The 18,791-nt window shown below is 32.6% G+C and overlaps 1 protein-coding gene across 1 annotated transcript in view; it reads left to right on the plus strand.

Moving 5' to 3' along the window:
• KHDRBS2 (KH RNA binding domain containing, signal transduction associated 2) overlaps positions 1–18,791 on the plus strand; it is a 344,255-nt gene that overhangs the window by 264,800 nt on the left and 60,664 nt on the right. Inside the window, exon 5 of the mRNA XM_024762809.1 lies at positions 11,180–11,262. Within this exon, the coding sequence (XP_024618577.1) occupies positions 11,180–11,262 (83 nt within the window). The remainder of the gene's footprint in view (positions 1–11,179; positions 11,263–18,791) is intronic.

Genomic DNA, 18,791 nt, shown 5'->3' on the forward strand with positions numbered 1-18,791 from the left:
TTAATAATGCAGAATGCTGTACACCAACACATTTGTAACATTTTTAGACTAAATTTTTCAAATAAATCTCATGTAAACTTAAACTATAGCTTGTGTGGTTGCAGTAGAGATGAAGGGCCTCTCCCTGCTCATACTGCCTGCCTCCAGGGCTGCTGGTTTTGGAGGAAGCCCTGAGTCACCAGCCCCACGGGAGAGCCTGAGCTATGTGGAGACAAACAAACAAATAAAGCAGGCCCTGACTAGAGTAGGAGAGAATAGTTTCAAAAGAAGATTAAAAATCAAAACTAAACCTAATTTAGCAATGAGACCCCCCTTCCTATTCAAACAATGTTAATTTGAATTAAACAATTATTAATGACATAGTTAACTTGAATACTTACATTTTCTCCATGAAACTAAGCACTACTGAAACGAAACATTCCAGAAAGATAAAATTAGTAATGCTGTCATGACTCAGTGCAGGACCAAGTTTTAAAAGACAACTCATGTTTTTCACTTGTAAGTCAAAAGGTTAAAGATGAATAAAGGGCATTGTCATATCTTAGTATTTTCTAATCACAGAAATTGCAAAGAGATCGGAAATGCCTTCCTCTCAGGATAATAAAGGAATTTTTGTTAGATATGGTACCATATAACAGGGAAAAAGCCATTGTAAGAATGAAGATTACTCAACTGGTTTATATGAAATTATTATTTCATTTTGATATGCATTTGCCTGATGCATAATTTATTAGAAAATGACAAAAAAACAAACAACCCCATCCAAAAATGGGCAGAAGACCTAAACAGACATTTCTCCAAAGAAGATATACAGAATGCCAACAAACACATGAAAGAAAAAAAAGAAAATGATAATTATGTAAAACAAAATGCCAAAGTTGTTTTATTTATGAATGTAAAATGATGGATTCTTAAATTGCCTACTAACTGAAAAGTGCCACTAAAGATACTTTGGGAAAGAAATATTGAAAAATATTAAATAGATACATCATGCCATCATAGTCTTGCACAAACTATAAAATCCCTGTTTCAGCAACAAAAATAATATTATCAAGAATTGTGGCAGGAGTCATTATGGGAAGTTGAATTATTGGATTCTTTTTTATTTTGTTTTGTTTTGTTTGTTTTGTTTTTCTAATTTATCCCCGCCATGCACAGGTTGAATGAGATAGCTATGATGATGTTAACGACTTTTCATGCTTTGGTTTCTTGTAGCCTAAAATAGCAATATAAAACACATATCTGTAACCTCATAGCAGATGAAGCTATAATAGAATACATTCCCCATTTATTAGAGACTTATTTATTGTTTTCCATATAAAACTTTCAGAAAATTAAGTATTGCCACATTGTAAAGCTAGACTATTAGTTTTAGTGTTTCCCCATTCGCTGTGTGGACACATTCAGGCTTAGGATGGTTTTGAACAGATAATGATTTCCCACAGAGAGTGAGCAAGCTGCATCAGTAACAAAAGCTGGGGGTGGGGGGGCAGTTTATCCATTGCCATGCTGTTCCACACAAGACAGCAATCCATAATAGGAAACTATTCTTTTAGTGGAAAAAAGAGATGGGAGATACTATTAAAATCATTCTATTTTACAAGAAACTCATCCATATATCAAGCAGAGAATGTATTATAAAAATGTAGGGAGATATTCACATAAAAATTAAACCTTTAAGAAAAGAAACATGAGAAAGTATAAAAATCCATGATCAATCAGATACATGTCATAAACACTGATTATTTACATGTTAGGAGAATATTGACTATTAAAATATTGGCATTTCATGTACAGATTTTATTTTAATATTTCATGATATGCTCTTTTAATTTGAATTATTACCATGAAGTGCTTTTGTAGTAACAAGAAATATATATGAAGTGGACATGCTATACATTTTATGGTTTAACTCATCCAGAAAGGAACATATGCTTATAAGAATTAAACACACTTCATAAAGAAAGTTAAATGTCAAGTTCTCATATGACCTGTTAATTGTATTCAATAACATTAAAGGGCAGCATTTGCAAATTTCTTCTGTGCCTAGAATTTTAGAGTTTGGTGACATATTTATGATTTTGACCCTCATAATTAAATTACTTAATTCTGGAATATTTTATGGTTCTTGATTGCATGTTCGACTTTATTTTCTTTTTCTCTCAATTGTATTAGAAAATTTCACATTATTTTCATTTATTTTCTTTTAATACCCGCTGAATTCTCAATTTTATTAGAAAATTCTGCATTATTTTCATTTATTTTCTTTTAATACCTGCTGACCTTTTACAGAAATAAAACCCCAAATGAAAATAATGACCAAATTCTAAACCTGTCACCAAGGCCTATTAAAGTGAAAAGTCTTTGAAGAAACTGTGGGCACAAAGCAGAGTCAGGATGACATTTCATATTATTTAAATTTCAAAAAAGATTTTCTTCTGAAAGCCACAATAACTTATTAGCATCACAAGATATTTTTGCTTCTCTTTAGTTGACAAAAACATGTCAGTTTTATAGTTTTTAGTGTTAGTATTAGGTTTAACTACAGTTCAAATACATATTTTTTGTATCTACAAAAATGGCAATTTTATATGATCCAACTTAACTTTTAACATAGGTAAATCCAGTACAATAGCAGTTAGCCAAACTCTCAGTAACATAATATTTTGGAAACGTGCATTTTCCAGAATATATGGTAAGAAATGTTCTGAACTATTTTGTATGATGATTCTCTTAGTTACAGAAAATCTTCAAAAACTTCATAAATGCATGTTGATTAGAAAAACTCTGTATCTAGAGGAAATTTAATACATATTCTGTTTATTTTTCCATTTTTGGAAGAATTTTTGATTTGGTATCTGTGAGGTGGTAATGTATACCCAGGAACAGCCAGAGATCCTTACAGGTTAATGTCCAAAACATACACTGCCATGGGGATTTTACAACAGGCCTTTAGAGAAATATCATCTTTTTATAAACTCAAGATTGATTTTCTTTTTAAAGTGGGATCTTCTTGAAGAAAACAGGATTATATTTATAACAGCTTGTGCCTTTATTTCCTAGTGAGATAAAGGACAATTAAACATGGGAAGGGGGACTCTCGTAACACTGGCTTCATGTAGAGCATGGTGTAGCCTAAATTTCTCCTCTCAGTAGACACTTTGAACAGTGGTTGTAAGTTCAACTGTCATCTTTATGTTGATCACTTCCAGAGCTATATCTCTAGCCCAGACTGCCTAAGCTTCCAACTTCTCTATACAATTGCCTAAAACCATCTCTCCATGGCATCAAGGTTATCTGCTGCTATCCTAACTGCCTGCCAGGGGAACACTTAATCCTCTTTGGAAGAAAATATTATCAGGCAAAACCCTTCACAAATTTCCATAGACAATATCAAGAATTCAGTAAATAAAATTATAAGGCATGAGGAAACCAAGAGGAAAAATAAAGACACAAGTGATTCTGACATTGGAGTTATCATCCAGGGGTTTTATAGTAACTATGATTAACTTAGTCAAGAAAATAGAGGGGAAAAATAGAGCCTAGTCCCAAAAGACTTGGAATTTTTTAAAGAGTCAAATGAATGCAGCAAAATGCAGATAGATCTATGTATTGTCATTCCACTGCTTGAAATCTTTCCATGGCTTTCTTCCCTATAGGATAAAAGTAAAATCCTTGCTGTGTCATAGGAAACACTTCAGACCTGACTCCTACCTACTTCTTTAGCCCAAATGCTTACCATTTCTTAGGCATTTGTGTTTTAGTTAGATCCAACTGCTAGTGGTTCACCAAACAGTATTTTCTTTCATGTTGCCATGCATTCACAGTTGGAAATTGGAATGCTCTGACACTACCCACTTGTCCCTCTAGAAAATATATTTATCCACAAATAACCATCTCAAATAAGGCCTTCCCTGAGAATTTCTACCTAAAATCCCCAGACAGATTTATGCATTCCTTCCAATGTGATGTCATAGCCCCTATTATATAATTTATTGAAGAATTTTCCACTTTTATTTCAATTTTTTTTTATATACTGGTTGATCTCTTCTAGCAAGCTGAGAGCAGCGCTATGCTAGAGCTGACTTGTGCTGGCTCACAAGATCTCTTGTAAAATTTCCAGGAACTTCATGAATTGGTTGTTAAACACAGCCATTATTAAAAATTAAATTTTATAAACGTAAAATTAAATAAATTTTATTAAAGACAAAGGGTTAATATTTAAAAACTCATTATTATCTAATTGTTTCATTACACTCTATGCTTAAGGTTATGTCTGTTGTTCTGTATGGCAGAAATAATATATGGTGTACTACTGTTCACCTCTTCCCAAATTTGTTTTTAAGGATATCATATTGCTATCTTGAAATCAGCCATAGAAAGAGTATTTACACCACAGATACTGGCAAATGCTAAAAACCAGGACTTGATTTTTTGTTACTGTGATTATGTAGACAAGAAAATGATAGAGAAAATGTTAATAAAGCAGATTTAACTTAAAAGTCTGTTATGTTTGTAGCCTTTATATTGTGACCAGAACACGAAATTGAGGAAGTATTCTTCTAGTGTGTAAAAAACATTGTCCAATTCAGAACAAAGTTGCTCACAAAAATGACAAATGAGTAAAGTTCTGACATGCATATTTGAGGCTTCCTTTTCATTTTGCTTGTCAACATAAATGAAAATTTCAAGTGACATTAATGTCAGATTTATACATGTTTATCAATACAGGGCTGTCTCTGATGAATCAAAGAGTAATCAAGTATTTATCTTATCTGTGCTGTGATTTATAGTGGTGTTATTGTAACAACAGAATTATAAAAATTGATAGTGAATTTTTCAAGAAACAGCAAGTCACACTGAAGTTATATGTGCACAGAAGTTACAATCAATTCTATATTTTATCTTTAAATTGAGTGCTATAAATTTTATTTTTAATGTAAATGAAATATAAATTTTAAATATAAATTAAATGTATTTGTTTTTATTTGTAAACACTGCACTTTATGTCACTAAAATTTATAATAACATTATACATGCACACACACACACATACACGTGCATACAATTTTTTCAAACATCACTGGTTGAGAATGTCTAAAAGACGAATTATGCCTTATTCTTCTTTTGTCTCTATTGCTAGGAATAATAGGTAATTCAGTGGTTAATATATATAAAGTCTGCTGAATTACTATTATTTTAAGCTTATTGTAGAGCCAATATTATTTACTTTTGAAAACCCAAAATTTGTGCAGAAAATATAGTTCAGGAAGGGATGTTTAGATCAAAATGACTTCCTTAAATTAAAAAAAACTAGTAAGCACATTTGTGCCAAGAAATACATTTTCCAAAGTAGTTTTGAAAAGGGCTGGATTTGTAAAACATGTGTTTATAGTAATACGCATGTATCCTGTATGTTGCTGTGTCCAGTACTCAGGTGTATAAAGTGATCTAAAATTCACAGGAAACTACAGAGAACTTGTCCTCTTCTTTCATTATTTCTCACACCTTCATGTCAGTTCTACATTTTATATTGTATCTTATGTAAATTGCACAGGACCTGGTGAAGATCTGGAAAATAGCCAAGATTGTGTTTCCTAAAAAATCCGATGAGGATCTGCTTTTATTTGGCTCAAATATAGAAAACTAAAGAATTTAAAACTTCATAAATATGAAGAAATTCTAGGTAATAGGGATATTCTTCATGTCTCCAAAAGAAATGAATCTTATCTCCTTGAGCATTTTCTTTTTTGTGAGAGATGTCAAATCATCTGTCTTCAGCTAGAAGGAAATAGAGTTAAAACTTTTAGTTGTAGAGGGAGGTTTTTCCTTCACTGGGACATCAGATGTACCTTCTATTCTTTAGGAAATTCTACTTTGAGACTGTGATAGAATAAGTAACTTCTAAAATAGTCTTTTTATTAGTACCAATGTGTTAATAGGCTGGGACATAATACCCCAGTAATTTCTTCAAAAGAAACAGCAGAAACAATGGAGCAAAAGTGGGAAAAATTTTTTAGAATTTTTGATCTTTTATGTTTTGATATTTTAGTTGAATACCCTTATTTAATTTGAATCTCTTGCAGATACTGACTGGTCCTTTTGGAAGCATATCTATTTTAGTGATTTAACTTAGAACATCACCAGCATGATCTATATTTTTACCTGTCCTAAGAAAACTACATAAATATTTACATCAAATTGTAGAAAACAATAATAGATTAAGTATAAGTATCCACATTTACTTTCTCTTTTACAAAAGTACAAGTATTTATGGACAACTTCACTATATGCTTTAGGAAATTGTGGGTTGTCAGGAAAGATTTCCATCTATTCTGTGGATTTTCTGTGTTAATATTTTAAAAAGTGAAAGTGTAAATGAGGAAAGAAAATGTAATAGTCTTCCACAGACCAAATGGTAAAACTATTCTTCATAAATAGATATAATACTACTCTCTACCCATCATTTGTAATATTCCCTTTTTAGTGGTGATTGATTTTAGTCAATCCATATCTACACTGGATGAGAATAGTCTCCTTTGTACTAATTTAACAATTCAATACATATTTATTGAATGAATACTCTATGGAATACACTATGCTAAGCATCACAAGGCACCAAAAAGGGACTAATTTGCTTTTCAGGGGCATACATTTAAAAAGAGAAAATTATAGAAAAATAAATATGGTATATGTTTAGACATTCTGGGTAGCAGTGAGAAGAAAACAACAGGCTATTAAATTCAGAGGGCAGAGGGTTACCTTATGCCTGGTAGAAGCAGGAAAATCTTCCTGAAATCATGTAATGTAAATGGCGTTTAGAAATCAGTAGCATTTTAACAGATAGAAATAGGAGAAAGGAAGGGAATTCAAGAGGCTGAAGGCCTCAAAGATCTGCACCTGCCACTCATGGCTATTCTATCCCTTTGCTATAGAACACAAACACTGCAAAAAAAAAAAAAAAAGGAATAAGACAAAACAAAACTTGCTTGCCTCCTGTTGGAAGTTAGAGCTCTTGAGTCCTGAGTAGGACGTGGAGATGAATGAAGCTAAATTTTTCCAAACTTGGCAGAAGAACAATAGCCTGGGTGTCAGAAAAGAGACACGTGTGGCAAATAACATTAATCCCACAGCTACAGACTCAGGTGGATGCCCAGGAAAGAGAGCTGGGAACAGGCACTGCCAGTTGCAGCACTGAAAATTCTAACTGCGTTGTTAACTCTTATTCTACCCGAGAGGAGATGAGACCTTGGGATGAGGATAGGATGCTGATACAAGGAAATCTCCTCTCCACACCCTAGTAGTTATTAGAACGTATGTGTGGATATTTTATAGAATAGTTGGAAGATGAATTTATAGAATTCTCTCATTAGTAAAATAAAAAATAAGAGATATCACATAGGACATAAAGATAAAATTAATGCACCAATCCAGAAGATCCAACATCTCACTAGTGAGAGTTCTAGAGAGTGAGAAGAAAAATGAAGCACTTCCCAGAACTGGAGAGTATAAGCTTCCAGATGGAGAGAGCTTATTAAGTACCCAGCACAAGGAATAAAAGGAAATGCACACACATTGACACAACATTGGGAAATTCCAAAACATCAGGGAAAAATGTAAAAACATCTAGAAACGGAAAAAATAAAATGAGACAAAACAAAACTAGGTCACATACAAGTAGCAGGAATTCTCAAGACCACAGGTATGTTATGATAGAAAACATTGACTCAAAGCTCTCAAAATTTTGACTGAAAATAATCTTCAGCCTCAACTTTTATACTCAACCAATCAGTCGTGTGGAACTAGAATTTTTAAATTTGTAAATGTTCAACACAATATCACATATGTAGTGTTCTTTCAAAACTATTCAGTGGGAATGTAATTATGAGAATAATCAGACAAATTCAGAATGTGGGACAGTCTGCAAAAAGACTGGTCCAGACTACACAAAAAGTTAGTGTTATGAAAAGCAATAAAAGGCTGGAAGACTATGCTAGTTCCAAAAAGACTAAACATATAATGATTAAATGTAATTCATGAATCTTGATTGGATTCTGATTTAAAACAAAATAAGGGTTTCCCTGGTGGCTCAGTGGTTAAGAATCCACGTGCCAATGCAGGGGACATGGGTTCGAGCCCTGGTCCAGGAAGATCCCACATGCCACAGAGCAATGAAGCCCTTCGTCACAACTACTGAACCTGTGCTCTAGAGGCCGTGAGCCACAACTATGGAGCCCACATGCCACAACCACTGAAGCCCGTGAACCTAGAGCCCGTGCTCCACAGCAAGAGAAGCCACCGCAGTGAGAAGTCCATGCACCGCAACCAAGAGTAGCCCCCGCTCACCACAACCAGAGACAGCCAGTGTGCAGCGACGAAGACCCAACACGGTCAAAAATAAATAAATAAAATAAATAAATTTTAAAAAGCTATAAAAGTCCTGTTTTTGACAATAACAGAACTTTAATTATGGACTTCACAGTAAATGATATTATGAAATTATTGTGAACTTTTTTGAGGGAGTAATATTGTATCTATGTAGGAGCATATCCTTATACTCAGGAGATGCAAGCTGAGCTATTTAGTGATGAAATATATTTCTGGAGCAGACTTACACACAGCTTAGAATATTTATACATACACACACACACACACACACACACATATATACATATATATATAGTGAGATAATGTAGGTGGGACAAAATTGGCATATCTAGATGAAGAGTAGTTGAATTCATTGTACTATTATTTAACTTTTCTGTATAATTTAAATTCTTCACCCAAAAAAGTAAAATATAGAAGCTAGGTATGGAGGGAGAGTGAAGCTAAAGAGAAGAGAGAGACAGAGAGAGAGAGAGAATGTAAATATTTCTCTCCAATATACCCCTTAATAGAGTTTACTGAAAGAGATGTTTCAGGAAGAAATGAGAACAAGCAGAAGATGGAATTTGGTAAAGGGGAATTCCACGCAAACAGTGGTGGGTGGGAGGTTTGAGAAAAACTACTCTGCCTTCAGGCCCAGGAGTTCAGCAGTCTAGACCAGTGCAATGATCTGGTCCTGTGGGAGTTGGTCTCTATGAAGCACAAAAGGAAGTGAGAGATTATCTGATGTTTTGGAATATTTGGAAATATTATTGCTAGATTAGGATAACTATTGGGACAATAGAAGACAAATAATTCTAATATAGAAAACCAAGAAAATAGTAAAGTAAATGAGCAATTACTAACTTTAAGAGAAACAAAAAGATATGAAAATAAAACCGAATTATACTAATCTATTTGGATCATTTATGAATAATAATTATTTATTACTCAGTAACAAGGTAGATATTTACTAGTTAATGAAAAATTATGATGAAACTATATTAGGAAGACAGTTATAGGGAGACATATTGGGAGGAATCTACAATAGAACTAAATCCTTCACAACATGAATTGCCAGTCAATAGAAAGACCACTAAAATTCATAAATCAAACAACATAAATTTAAACATATTACTTAATAACACAAAAATAAATGCTTAAATACTACTAAAATAATAGATAAAAATGCAAAATGAGAACTGGAAGTTGGAGAGGGACAAGTAGCTGCTGATATTTGGACATAAACCTTTCAGTACTCTTAAAATAATCTCTATGCAATATTTTCATATACAAAAATTAACTTTAGATTAATTTTTTAAAACATCAATAGGAACTTAATTAGGACATTCAAAGATCAAATGGAGAAACTGTTCCATACTGCAGAGCAAAAATATGATGAAATGGAAATCATTAATGGAAAAATACAAGAAAATGAGATTAGACAGAAAATCTCAAAATAACATTATATAACGGGTAAACCACATGTGAAAGTAATAAAGAAGTAACATTTTTAAAACTTCCTTAAGTTGATGAAAAATATTAGTCTTCAGATTAAATGGACTCAAAAGTCTTAGTCAAAATTAATATGGAAACTTTCACATCTGCACTTTTTTCTCTTTAAATTTCTGAACACAATGAGAGAGATTTGAAAGTCTCCAGATTGAAATGGAGTTACAGAATTGGTAGGGTGGGATGGAAGTACTTTCCAACGAAAGCGATACAGCAACAAAGATCCAGAAGCAGAAGAGCTAAAGGTTTTTTCAGAAGTTGAGAGTAAACAAGATGGATGACTATGATTAAGAATAAAGTCAATGACCACAAAGGGAAATAAAACTAAATCACTCATAGAGCAATGTATAACTGGAGTGTATATTTGCTAGCTTGCTTGCACATTCTAGAATCACAAATCTGCATTAACTTTGTTAGCATGAATTTAGTCAGATAACTAAACCACCACACAACATAACTTTACTCATGAGATTTAAAAGCCATAGAACGCACAACTAAGTGAAAAGTCTTTATTTCAGTTCCTTTTCCTTCCTCTTCCTTCCTTTTCCCTTTCTTTCTTCCTTCTTTTCTTCTTTACATTTTCCCTTTCTTTTTTTTCAAACAATAATTACTACATCTTCTTTACTGAGGAATCCAGATTTTAGTTACAATCCTAATTATGATTTCGATTATTATTAAGGAAGAAAAAAATCCCAGTAAGGTTGTAACAAATAGATTAGTGTCACCATTAGGTTATCATAATTATTCTTATCTATGCATAGTTTTTCAAAAAATATATATTTTGAAATTTTAAAATTGTTTTCATTAGTATTGCTCAAAATTCTAAATAAATCCAGGAGTAGGTATTGCTACTTCAATGATATGCTGAGTTTAATTATTAAATATTAAAATCTGAGAGATGAAATTTTATTCAATGTTGTATGGAAATCGTTAATCTAGTAAAATATGATGCAGAGTAACCACACATAAAAACTAAATTAATGTCACCTTATATAAAATCTCAATAATGGGCTTCCCTGGTGGCGCAGTGGTTGAGAGTCTGCCTGCCGATGCAGGGGACGTGGGTTCGTGCCCCAGTCTGGGAAGACACCACATGCCACGGAGCGGCTGGACCCATGAGCCATGGCCACTGAGCCTGCACTTCCGGAGCCTGTGCTCCGCAATGGGAGAGGCCACAACAGTGAGAGGCCCGCGTACCACAAAAAAAAAAAAAAAAAAGTGATATAAAATCTCATTAATCAAAAACAGATCATAGTTACTTAAATTGATTGCTAATCCATCTTTCTACCATTTTCTGCCTCAGGGTTATGATGATGGCTATGGGGATGAATACGATGACCAGACATATGAGACTTATGACAATAGCTATGTCACCCAAGCACAAAGGTAAGGTATACGTTGTTTAACACATCCTTCTCAGGATGACTTCTAATTCTGCTATTTTGTTTCTTGTATCTGAATATCAGTTACATTATGTGAAAGTTTCTAGCAGTGGGTTTATTCGTTGTCCTTCTGAATTATTCAGTTGCTTACTAGACTGTGAGATGTAAAATGTAATAATCTTGCAATTGCTAATAATGAAATAGTAGTGTGTTCTTTTAAGACTAGATGATTATCATAACCAATCAACTCATTGAACAAGCTTGTATTTAATAAAAATACTGTTATTTTAAGATATTATTTTGGTGAATTCATAATTAAGATAACAATAAAAACAAAGCACTTGTTCAGTGTGGATTTTTTCCCCAGAAATATAATTTTCATTTTTAAAACAAAGGATAGGGAAATGTTATTGGTGCTCTAAAAAGAAGAAAATTCTTTAAACATATTATGGAATTAAGAATTCCTTTCCTTTCTTAACTGTGATTTAAAAACTTCCAACAAACAAAAGTCCAGGAACAGACAGTATCACAGGCAAATTCTATCAAACATTTAGAGAACAGTTAACACCTATCCTTCTGAAACTATTCCAAAAAATCTCAGAGGAAGAAACACTCCCAAACTCATTCTGGAGGCCACCAAAACCAGATGAAGATACCACAAAAAAAGAAAATTACAGGCCAATATCACTGATGGACATAGATGCGAAAATCATCTACAAAATACTAGCAAAGCAAATCCAACAATACATTGAAAGAATCATACACCATGATCAAGTGGGATATATCCCAGGAATGCAAAGAATCTTCAGTATACACAATCAATGTGATACACCATATTAACAAATTAAGGAATAAAAACCATATGATCATCTCAATAGATGCAGAAAAAGCTTTTGACAAAATTCAACAACATTTATGATAATAACTCTCCAGAATGTGGGCATAGAGGGAACCTACCTCAACATAATAAAGGCCATATATGACAAACCTACAGCTAACATCATACTCAATGGTGAAAAGCTGAAAGCATTTCCTCCAAGATCGGGAACAAGACAAGGATGTCCACTCTCACCACTTTTATTCAACATAGTTTTGGAAGTCCTAGCCCTGGCAATCAGAGAAGAAAAGGAAATAAAGGGAATCCAAACTGGAAAAGAAGTAAAACTGTCACTGTTTGCAGATGACATGATCAGATATATAGAAAATCCTAAAGATGCTACCAGTAAACTAATAGAGCTCATCAATGAATTTGGTAATGTTGCAGGATACAAAATTAATACACAGAAATCTGTTGCATTTCTAAACACTAAGAATGAAAGAACAGAAAGAGAAATTAAAGAAACAATTCCACTTATCATCACATCAAAAAGAATAAAATGCCTAGGAATAAACCTACCAAAGGAGGCAAAACACCTGTACTCAGAAAACTATAAGAGGCTGATGAAAGAAATGGATGATGACACAAACATATGGAAAGATATACCATGTCCTTGGATTGGAAGAATCAATATTAAAAGAAAAAATCTTAAAATTTGTATGGAGACACAAAAGACCTCAAATAGCCAAAGCAATCTTGAGAAAGAAAAATCGAGCTGGAGGAATCAGGTTGTGTGACTTCAGATTATAATACAAAACTACAGTCATCAAAACAGGATAGTACTGGCACAAAAACAGAAACATAGATCAATAGAACAGGATAGAAAGCCCAGAAATAAATCCATGCACGTATGGTCAATTGATCTACAACTAAGGAGGCAAGACTATGGAGAAAATGGAGAAAAGACAGTCTCTTCAGTAAATGGTGCTGGGAAAATTGAACAGCTACATGTAAAAGAATGAAATTAGAACCTTCTTTAACACCATACACAAAAATAAACTCAAAATGGATCAAAGGCATAAATGTAAGACCAGATACTATAAAACTCTTAGAGGAAAATATAGGCAGAATACTATATGACATAAATCACAGCAATATCTTTGTCCATCTATTTCCTAGAGTAAGGGAAATAAAAACAAAAATAAACAAATGGGACCTAATGAAACTTAAAAGCTTTTACACAGCAAAAGAAACCATAAAAAAATGAAACAACAACCCACAGAATGGGAGAAAATATTTGCAAACAAAGTGAGCAACAAAGAATTAATCTCCAAAATTTACAAACAGCTCACACAGCTCAATATCAAAAAACAAACAACACAATTAAAAAATGGGCAGAAGATCTAAATAGACATTTCTCCAAAGAAGACATACAAATGGTCAACAGGCAAATGAAAAGATGCTCAACATCACTAATTATTAGAGAAATTCATATCAAAACTACAATGAGGTATCACCTCACACAGGTCAGAATGGCCATCATCAAAAAAGTCTACAAACAATAAATGCTGGAGAGAGTGTGGAGAAAAGGGAACTCTCCTCCACTTGTGGTGGGAATGTAAATTGGTGAAGCCACTATAGAGAACGCTATGGAAGTTCCTTAAGAAACTAAAAAATAGAGCTACCATATGATCCAACAACACTCCTGGGCATATATCTAGAGAAAACCATGGTTTGAAAGGATACATGCAACACAATATTCATGGCAGCACTGTTTACAATAGCCAAGACATGGAATCAAACTAAATGTCCAATGACAGATGAATGGATAAAGAAGTATGGTACATATATACAATGGAATATTACTCAGCTGTTAAAAAGAATGAAATAATGTCATTTGCATCAACATGGATAGACCTGGAGATTATCATACTAAGTGAAGTATGTCAGACAAAGAAAGACAAATATCAAATGAGATCGCTTATATGCAGAATCTAAAAAAAGTGATACATCTCCTGGCTATTGTAAATAAAGCTGCAATGAACATTTTTGTACATGACTCTTTTTGAATTATGGTTTTCTCAGGGTATATGCCCAGTAGTGGGATTGCTGGGTCATATGGTAGTTCTATTTGTAGTTGTTTAAGGAACCATTTTTTAAGTGGTACAAACTTATTTACAAAACAGAAACAGACTCACAGACTTAGACAATGAACTTATGGTTACCAGGGGCCCAGGTGGGAGGGACAAATTGGGAGTTTGGGGTTGACATGTATACACTGTTATATTTAAAATGGATAACCAACAAGGCTGTATAGCACAGGGAACTCTGCTTAATATTCTTCAATAACCTAAATGAGAAAAGAATTTGAAAAAGAATATATATAAGTATATGTATAACTGAATCACTTTGCTGTACACCTGAAAATAACACAATGTTGTTAATCAATTCTACTCCAGTAGAAAATAAAAAAAAAATTTTAAGTGAACTACAAGCTCAATATATGAAATTTGGGAGGACACAAACATTCAGTCTATAAAAATCATATTTCTCCAAGCCCTTCTTCCTCATTTTTGAGTTCAAACCACCTGCAATCCTTATATAGAAGCAAAATGTTTTCATAAAATATGGTATGAAGGTGGGGAAGATCATCAAAGATAAAAGTGAATTACAAATGAAAAAAGCAAAAAAATTTTTCTTTCCTTTCTTAATGGATCTCAGAGATTATTGAATAAATTTATATAGGCTCAAAATTTGTGATACTAATGAATTTTTACTTTTTAAAATTTAGATTTATTGAAGTATAATTTACATATGGTAAAATTTGCCCATTTAGGGCACAGTTGTATAAGTTTGGCCAATACAAACTATCATGTAACCACCACCAAAATTATGATATAGGACTATTTAATCAGCCCCAAATGTTTCCTTATTGCTCTTTAGAGTCAATATTTTCTCCACCCCAGGCCCTGGGAACCATGGTTCACTTTTTGTCACTATAGTTTTGCCTTTTCTAGAATGTCATATAAGTAGAAACATTACAAAGTGTAGCATTTTCAGTCTGGCTTCTTATGCATTCCATATCTATTCATGTTGTTGTGTGTATTAGTATTCTGTTCCTTTTTATTATGGTGTAACATTTCATTGTATGGATGTACCACTCATTGTATGGATGTACCACAGTTTCCTCATTCACCAGTTGAAGGACATTTGAGTTATTCCTATATTTTGCTATTATGAATAAAGTTGGCATAAAACAAATACATCTTTAGAAAAATAAATTGCCTAAGTATTTTTTCTGAAAATAAGTTACATATTTCATAGGAAAGGAATCCATGTGATAATTAGTTAAATGATCTGCCCCTATATGTGATTCTCAGAAACCAATAGGACTAATTGTCACAGAAACAAAATCATAACATTGACCATTTACTGATCAACTTATTGGCACCCAAAGAGATTTGAATGCATTAAGTAATATTTGGAGGAGAGAACTGGCAAAGAAAGAAACCACTTTAAGGTCATTATGGATGAGTGTCATATTGCATGAGCGTGAAATTTTCATGGCCTGGGGGACATCATAGTGTAAGGGGTGAAAGGGAATTCTATTTAGGGAAACCACTCTAGGCAATTAGAAAAAAAAAAAAAAAACTCATGTGAACAGAGACCTTTAAAGCTCAGCATAAATTAAGATATAATTATGGAAATGAACATTTTACTTTGAGTCTTTGGTTACTTTGTAGTAGGGTAAATAAAAAAGCCAAGAGCTTCTGCTCTCTTAACTGTTCCAGTTACATATTGGAACACAGCACAGCTACCTAGGATGCAGGAAAGTTTTGGGTCACATCACAGACACTAATAGAGTACAGTATGCAAATTGGCTATGTATTTAAAACATTTGTTAATATTTTCAATCAAATTTCTATCTCATCATTATATATTAGTGCATAAAAATAGTGATAATAAAGTTCTGTAACTTGCTTCAGAAACTATTTGGAAGAAACACAATTATCACACTCTACAAGCACTGCTAGAATAGAGTAAAATCATTTCTTGATGTAGCTTTAGAGCTACATTCAATTTGTAGAGATTTGGGGATAATTTTCTGAAAGTGAGGAATTTTCTGCATCTTTATTCTGGTTAGATTTAATTGGGTTTGATTCACCCTAAGGAATAATTGGGGATTACAATAACTTATCTTGAATATTTGAAAAGTGAATACTAGGATAATTGAACATAATTATGTATAAAATTTAATGGTGTTATAGAATAATCTGGAAAACATATTTTATCTTGATTCAATGAAGTATAATTTATATGTAAAAGTATATTTTCTGTGCACTCTGCTACCTTCTCTTTTCCCTTTCTTATCCATTCAATTTTCTGTGACTAAATTCTTCCCATCCTCCTAAACCCACCTCAAAAACCAACTCTTCTGAAAGTCTTTCCTTAATCCTATATTTGTGAATAATCTGTTTCTACCCTGAATTCCAACAGCATCATATCTTTATTTCTCTACGGCACTTTATTTTTCTGCCTTGTGTTGGGATCATTTGTGTATTTGTGCCTTGTCAACCTTAACTTGCCCAGAATCCTAGTCTGATACACCCTCATGTCCCTCACAGCACCTAACATTGAGGCTTTCATATGGTGTGTGCCGAACAGATGATCATTGACTGCATGAATGTCAGACCTAATATGTACCTACATGATGGGGATTAAAAAAATAAGAGCCTCATCACTCAAAGAGAATACAATATTCAGAATTTTATGTATCATTTTTACTGACAAAATATATATTTATTTCTGAGGTATCTTAGTGCTAAAGCAGAAGGGATAAAGAAAGAACATCATGAAGTTAGTTACAACAATACTAATACTCTATACTATAATAATTATAAGATGCCTATTTTAGTAAAAACATATACTCAATACTAGGATACTGTCTGGCATGCAAGAGGTTCTCAATATTTATTGAATAAATGAATAAAAAATAAATGAATGCATTATTGAATGAATGAAGTTAGCTACAATAGCTAAATAACTATTATTTCAGAAAACTCTGTGAGGAAAAATGTTTAAATATCATAGTGATTCCTCTGTGAGGAAAAATGTTTAAATATCATAGTGATTTGTAATAGAAATAGATAAACACTGAGAAAATTTATTATATATTATTATAATTTATTATATGTAATAGAAATAGATAAACACTGAGAAAATTTATTATATAATGAATTAAATATCTACTTTTAGATTACTTCTATTGATCCAACTATGACAACAGAAGATGTAAATAACAGTTTAGTTAAATAAGCACTTATTAAATGATTACTTGGGCCAGAGAGTATGCTCACCATACAGTCACAATACATATTTTTCAATTTTTAAATATATTTTAACATTTTCTCCTAATAATTTGTTGGTGGAGGAGTCATATATGCAAGCTGCATGTATATTTAAGTTAAGTAAAACAACTACTATAGAGTAATCAAGTATTAGGAATTAGAAGTGAAAGAAAGTTTATTTTCTACAAGAATCAGTATGGAATTTTTTCTTTTTCAAGTGGTGGTTCTTTAATTGGACTTTTTAAAGTATTATTTGGACTTATGGAGGGAAATGGAGAAAGCTTTTAAAGAAGTGAAATAAAGAGAAATATGTGAACATAAAACTTCTCCATCACTTACAAACAATGTATTATTTCAACATTAAAGTGGTCAAATCAGAAGAAATACTGATTTAGAAACTTGAAGGTAAAACAATATGTTTTGTGTGACTTAGCAGAACTGAGATAAAAGAAAAAAGGTTTAGATAAAAGGGTCTTTAAATGACTAGTTTGTCAGCACAAGTGAATACAGAATTTGTGGAAATTATAAAGTAGGATCTGGCAGGTGCCTAAATGGAATAATTATTTCATCTTTAATAGAGAGTCTAAAGGAAGTTCACAAGGTAACAACCCTACAAATGTTCACCTAGAGTTCAGAAACTATAACAACTTTAATTAATCCCCAGTTGTCTTGTAAGGTGTTGATAGTTGTGGAAAATTTCAAATGGATCAGAAAAGGGACTTTGCTGAAAATTCCTTAGGAGGCAGCTCAACTAAATGACACATTAAGGACTGGTAAAGATGACAATGATATAAGGTGTCTCTGACCATCTTTTTCTCTTGCTCTGTGTCTATGAGGAGAAAAAGTAATGAAATATACTGATGAGTTTATTATGCAACTTTCAAATTGCAGGGCAGTCTTTGGCTTATGACAAGTTACATCCTGTGATCAACACCTTTAATTGGACCAAATATTAAATTCGGTTCATGTTCTGATATCCTATTTTTTTATGTACTGCTCAAAGTCATTAACATTTTCAGAGATCAATCTTCTAAAATCACATAAATTCTCAAGTCTTTACCAACAAATTGTTTCTTTTCAATGCAAGACTCTACACCAATCCAAATCATAAACGTAGAAAAAAGTGACTTTCATGTACTTAGACACAAATAGTAATATTGCAAATGAAAGTCAAAAGACCAATTCTGATCTTTGATTCTTACAGGATTTTAACTTGGATGTGAAATATTAAGAATTTGTAATTTTCCAATTTAAATTTCTAACTGCAGATTTGTAATAGGCAAATATCAAAAAGGAAGGCTTCACTTCCCTTGAAGCATGAATCAGGTGTGTGACTCACACAACCTGGAAAATAATCCTCTCTTCTGT

The sequence above is a fragment of the Neophocaena asiaeorientalis genome, unplaced genomic scaffold (assembly GCF_003031525.2).
Source record: "Neophocaena asiaeorientalis asiaeorientalis breed wild unplaced genomic scaffold, Neophocaena_asiaeorientalis_V1.1 scaffold103, whole genome shotgun sequence".
NCBI classification, from domain to species: Eukaryota; Metazoa; Chordata; class Mammalia; order Artiodactyla; family Phocoenidae; genus Neophocaena; species Neophocaena asiaeorientalis.